Source organism: Lactuca serriola, chromosome 6, assembly GCF_051521515.1.
Source record: "Lactuca serriola cultivar US96UC23 chromosome 6, Lser_US96UC23_V15, whole genome shotgun sequence".
NCBI lineage: Eukaryota > Viridiplantae > Streptophyta > Magnoliopsida > Asterales > Asteraceae > Lactuca > Lactuca serriola.
The window spans coordinates 146,964,032-146,970,537 of NC_136413.1; the positions used below are offsets into that span (position 1 = coordinate 146,964,032).

Genomic DNA, 6,506 nt, shown 5'->3' on the forward strand with positions numbered 1-6,506 from the left:
CTTTTTGAACTAAAGTGACAATTTTCAACTAAGCACAAAGACCATTTATACAGTTTTGTCTAAAAGTTACAATTTTCGATTTCTAGCTATCAACTTCCAACTACGAGTTGGTTTTATTAAAATTTTCATAAATGTTATTTGACAACTATTTACCATCCAAATTTTATAAGGGTTATTCAGTAAAAAGACCAATATTAGAGGTGCTATCACAAAATAGAAGATGCTCTAACCATTTTTTTTATGAATCGTTACACTATAAAACAAATAAGAAACTATTATATAGTGAGCACCATGTTATAAAGTAATTTTGATAGTTCACATGATCCATTTTGCGCAATTAGTGGTTATTTTTCATAATTTCTCAAAAAATATTATTTCATTAGGTTAAATATCTTACTTTGATCATTTAAATATCACATTTTATAGTCCCTACATAGCTACTATTTACCATCTACATTTGATAACTTTATACCATAGGCGGACTAATATTTTTATACCTTCATGTTGACATTTTGGGTCTTATCCTATATTAAATTTATATAAAGTCCAGAAAATTTTCAAGTCTTGATCCATTTACAAAATTGTTTAAAAAGGAGTTGAATATGAGTTTTTCTACATCAAAATGAGTTACTCTCATACAGTCATACTGATTTTATTAACTAGAACACTCAAGAGAGAATGTATAATATTTTATTATAACAAGTGGACTAATTTGTGAGCATTGTGACAAGAAGCTAATGCTTTTAAAGTGGCCTCCTCTTGCCAAAGAATGGTGTCCTCTTCTTCTTGTTTTAGAGAGAGAAAGTGTCATCTTTCTCTTTCTCTCTTGTTTTCTAGTGCCTTTGGCCACCCTCAAAAGTGTCTTCTCTCTTGTTGATTCTTGTAAACCTTTCTATACTTCCATTCAACAATCTTGAAAGAAAGATAGAGATAATTGCATCTTTTCTGTAAATCGAAAAAGAAATTCTTGAAAGTTCAAATCTCATGATCATCAACATTCAATTAAAGTTTAACCATTTTCAATGGTTAAAAGAAGAAAGGGTGTGTTTTTAATCATCAAAATTCGGATTTGACCCTTTTTCCCCTTATTAAAATGTAAGAGATTGTACTTTTCAAGATTGTGGTAGAATTCAAGTTTCACCTTTTATCCATCGATGAAAAGGGAAGAAATATTTCATTCGACAAGGTTGTGAAAAGTTCAAGTTTCACCTTTTCTGGTCCAAAGAAAAAGACTGATTTGCCCCTTTTCAAGATTGTCAGAAATTCAAGTCAATTTCACCGACTGATTTGCCCTTTTCGACATTATCATACATTTGATCTCTATCTTTTCATCAACACAAAAGTTTTGGTGAAAAAACATAAAGATTCTTGTATGTTGGATCAAGATTCATCATATTTTCAATGTCTTCTGATATGTTTGAATTTGAAGAGTGTCTCTTCCCTGATCCTTTCTCTCCTTTGATTGATTCTTCCTCCATTGACATCCTGAAAGCTTTTCAAGAAAACACTTACAGTTTTAATCCTCCATCGTCAACTGCGACTCATGAAAATCTTGACACCCCATTTAATGAAATTGACCAAATTATCCCTACCATCCAGTCTTCTTCCCCACCAAGCCACCAGCTCGAAAGTCTCTCTCTTTCCCAAATGGGCAATTCAGTAATTTCCCTAGATTCATGTCCTCTCGAGGTCAAAACAGAGAAAAGTCAACTACCCTTTCATGGTTATTTTATCAACAACGATTCGTTCTTACCTCATAGTTATGGTGGGGGTGACAATGTAATGAAGATGATGCAAAGGAGTTGCAGCAGTATATCTTTTAATAAAAGACCAAATGGTTTTGTTTTTCAACCAAAACTCGATAATTTGATTGAGTCCTCAAATCTTCATTCCCAAGTCCTCACCTCACCTGATCATGGCTTCTCTTCTAGTCATATGAGAAGGGTTTGCAGCACTGGTGATTTACAAGTTAGTCCTCCATTTTGCATGCCCAATTTTGACTTTTTTGGTCAAACCACTTCATGTTTTTGCTTTAGAATTTACAAGAATTACCTTTTTTTTTAAAAGAAAAGAAGGTAGAAATATTATCTTGAAACAGTTGGAATAAGAATTAGCAAACAAAGTTTAGGTTTTGTATGACGAAAATTAACAAATTTATAAGCTAGTTTATTGTAATTTTTGGTTTTGATAAAATTACAAAATAACTTATATACTAAGTTATAAATATTTAAAATATATCCTTATTTAGTTTTAACACTAGTTTTTAGCTTTACACGTAAATGGTCATTTATCTCATTTTATATTTATAATTTATAAACAACTTGCTGGCTCTTAAAATGAATTTTGATTAGATTTTCTGTGTCGAATAAATACATTTTTTACTTTCAAATAGTAATAATTATAATCTTTTTGTAGATAGATATGGCAAAAAAAACATCTTTTATCAAGCATGTTGATGCCAAATTCGACTTGGATTTAACAAAGCATCAAAAGTTTCAAAATCAATTTTTAGACTTTTAGCCTTTTAGGTGTCAAATTGTCATATATATATATATATATATATATATATATATATATATATATATATATATATATATATATATATATATATATATATATATAATTCAAAATCAACAAGAATTCTTTCCTTCTCAAAGTTGATGATAAAATAGTAATGTCTAAAATGATTTTGGAGTTAAAACCCTAAAAGTTTCATGTTGAGTTTTATGAGAAGGAAATTATTTCAAAATTTCCAAAATCTTGGGTTGACTTTTTTGGAAACTAATGTTTCCACGTGTCACTAATACTATTTTTGTCTTTCTTGGAGTTTAGAGCTTGAGACCCAACCAAAGAAGTGAAGGATTGTCGTCAAGTCCATTAGCGACAGAAGGGTCGTTAATGGAGGAAGCAAATTTCAAAGTAGGGCGTTACAGTCCAGAAGAAAGGAAAGAGAGAATCTTGAAATACAAAGCAAAAAGGACGCAAAGAAATTTTAATAAAACAATTAAGGTAATTCATAATTTTATATATTATTTTTAATTTTTAATTATATAATATTTGGTTTAATCAACACTATGCAATGTTTTTATTTATTGTTTGATTACATGTATCATTATTTTTTAGCAAAAACCTAGAAAAATCCAAATATTATCGAAGTTAAAAAAAACCGTTATATTATATTTTGTATATTAAAGGACTTCTAGCGCAGCGGTATCAGGTGGTTCAAAAAAAATTATTTTATATTTTGATTTCAACTAAATTAACTTTTTATAAATATTATATGCTTTGATTTTTTTGGCAATAAATATATATAAGATCATTATACTGGTGTTAATGGACATTTGAATGAAAACTAATTATTATATTATGATTTTAATAAAAATACATTGCAATATAATGGTCATGAATCATTAATCTAGGTGAGATCAACACACAAAATGGTTTTAATGGATAAAAATCTAAAAACATTTGTGTTTAGCATTGAGAGATGATACTTGGGGGGGGGGGGGGGGGGGGGGTTATGAGGTTTTTGCTTTCTTTTAATATATAATATATGAAAAAAAACATGTACAATAAAAAGAACAGAATTACTTAATTGAAATAACAGAAAAAGAAAACATGTTTGATGTAAAAAAACTTAAGAAAAATTTGTATTTATTATGTTTATATTTTTGATTTTAATATAAACAGTACGCATGTCGAAAAACTCTTGCTGATAATCGTCCTAGAATTCGTGGAAGATTTGCACGTAACGACGAGCCTGAGGAAACACCTAAACCCTCAGTTTTTCATCGATACCAAAATGAAGATGAATTTTGGGTATGTGTTCATTTTTAGAAAATTTTTATATTAATATAAGAATAATATATGTATATTCAGCTAAGGATCACATAAGTTTTATAAGGATTTATTATATTGTTGTCAATGTATACCATCACTTTCATGTCAACTAAGTTAATATATATAATTATAAACATAGCGACATAAATGATGATATGAGCATATTTAATAATTGTGGAAATTAGAATAATGTTGTGAACAAAAGATTCACAAAGATAAGCTAAATTAACCATGTCTTTGTCTTAGCGGTCTTTTCAAATAAAGAATCGAACCTTTCACCATCCCTAAAGGATGTTATGTGGAATGGAAAATAGTAAACTCTATGATCATGTGAAATTCCGTTATTACACTTGATATTTTTGTATGTTACATGCAGATGGATGGGTGGCAAGAAGAAGACGAAGAAGGAACATCAAGAGGCCATTTTTTCAACACCTACATGCCCACCACCCAAAGCCATCAATTTAGCTATTTTGCAAATTGAAAAAATTAAATATTTTTTCCTTTTTAAATTCTCAAGGGAATAATTACTTAGGCTTGTTAATTTCAAATTTAATGAGAAATTTACGCGGCCATAAAAACAAAATAAACCCCCTTTTTGAGCCCAAAATTTAAATCAACAAACTTCTTTTTTTCAAGATTATTAGATTTTATATAGTCGTTTTTAGAAGTTGTGTAAGTTAGAAACTCAGGTGCCGGTCAAAGGCATTAGAAGCCTGAACACGACCCCAGAGAAAGAGAAAGGGAACCACTTAGTCGTATAAAGGACCATCGTTTTATTTTTGTAGGTTATTATAACACGTAATCAAACTTATCTGTATAAAATTCGAGAATAACTTTTTTATATATATGTTTTTGTAATTTACTTTTGGTTGATTAGATAATTTCATATACACTCATGCTTTTTTTATCCAAGGAAAAATGACTGAGGAGCGTAACAAACTGTTAATTTTGCTCACATTTGGTCTCTACTTTTTTGTATGCAATATATCATCAGACTTGTTGTTTGTGTTCATCATAACCCTTTTGACTGACTATCATTTGTGATATCCGGTCAAAAGAGTTACGGTGAACACAAACAACAAGAGTGATGGTATATTGTGTACAAAAAAAGTAAAAATGACCAAATGTGAACAAAATCAAAAGTTGATTATCCTCGTGAATCATTTTCCCTTTTATTACAAATGAGTTGAAAAATATGAATTGGTCAAGGCCAATTACATGTTTGGGGGAATGAAAGGGTTCTTCAACTATTATTGGCAAAATCATTCAACGAGTGTAAATCGAAGTATAAACAATTGTAATAAAAATATTAAGTAAGTTTTGATGGTTAGTTCTTCTCGTATGATGTGAAGTCGGCGAACATGTATAACATCAACATCAAATGATAAATATAAACACATATCCAACAAATACATGTAATCATCCAAATCTACCAATCTATCATATAATCAGCATAACATCATCCTATATACCAAGATATATAACCTAATGGGCCGACATTTGTGCCTTCGACCCACAAGTACAATGAGAAAAATGATGGGTTTTATAGGTTATTAATCTATTCATGAGACGTAAAATTACTTAACTCTTAAGTTCACATGCAACCAATTTGGATCTATGTTTTCTCTATTGATAATAATAATCTATGAACATCAAGAACCCTAAGGGAACTTTATAATAATCGAAATTTACATAGAGTTAGGGTTTACATACCTCTTGATTATTATAGCAAATAATCACACCAATATCCTTTTTGAAAACCTTGGAAAGCAAACACCAAAAATATGATGCCTCTAATAGCTCACACCCAAGACCCTAGAATGAAGAGGAAAGAGGAGGAAATTTCGTTAATATGCTTGTAGGTGAAGGCATGAACGAAAATTGATGGCCTTGAAGTCCTATTTATAGTTTAGGTAACTTGCATGCAAAGACAGATTTTAATTAATAAAAAATATATTTAATACCAATTCAAATCTTTTCCTTATCTATATACATGAGGCTTCTAAAAACCCTAGAAGATCCTCCAAAATCGTCCATGCCATGGAGGGTTCTAGAATTGCTTCTTTTGTTCAACTATTGAACAATTACAATTCGCCCCTTGCACCTTTAGTTAATTCCAATTAATCCCAAATTAATTCCTAATTAAATCTGATTAATAATTAATTAATTTTAATTGATTTCTTATTAATTTATTAATCATATAAATTAACAAATCAATTATTTAACTATTGATCTCATGCTAATTTATTAATCACATAACAAAATTAATATATCAGTTATGTATTCCCATTTAATATATTAACAAATCATTTCTCTCTCTCTTTATCCTAATATAATTTCTAACTATTTCTGGCTATGAGGGCAACCCAAAAAGGACTTTGCTTCTATTTGTAATTTATATGAATTTAGTTATGAGCTTCTATACCTTAATTTAACAGTCTCCCACTTAGATAAGTTTATAACTACAATTACAAGTATAACCAAACAACAAAGAGTGCTTTCCAAAGCCAATGTTGAACTCTGATTAATCAGACATTGACCCTAAGATAAGTGATCAAATATTTTTTCATTCTATAAGATATCATATGGAAATGAGACATGGATCAGAATCAATCTCATAGTCCAAAATTTTGTTTCTCGATTTCCTGATTTACGACGACTAA

The 6,506-nt window shown here is 29.4% G+C and overlaps 1 protein-coding gene across 2 annotated transcripts; it reads left to right on the forward strand.

Moving 5' to 3' along the window:
- Positions 1-794: 794 nt before the first annotated feature.
- Positions 795-4,705, forward strand: LOC145058725 (uncharacterized). 2 transcript variants are annotated; one of them, XM_079006625.1, is made up of 4 exons: positions 795-1,968; positions 2,833-3,009; positions 3,691-3,819; positions 4,217-4,705. In XM_079006625.1, the coding sequence occupies exons 1-4, from the start codon at positions 1,402-1,404 to the stop codon at positions 4,322-4,324; spliced, it is 981 nt and encodes a 326-aa protein (XP_078862751.1). In that variant the 5' UTR covers positions 795-1,401; the 3' UTR covers positions 4,325-4,705. The 2 variants fall into 2 exon arrangements, with proteins under 2 accessions (XP_078862751.1, XP_078862752.1); XM_079006626.1 differs by lacking the exon at positions 3,691-3,819.
- The last annotated feature ends 1,801 nt before the right edge of the window (positions 4,706-6,506 follow it).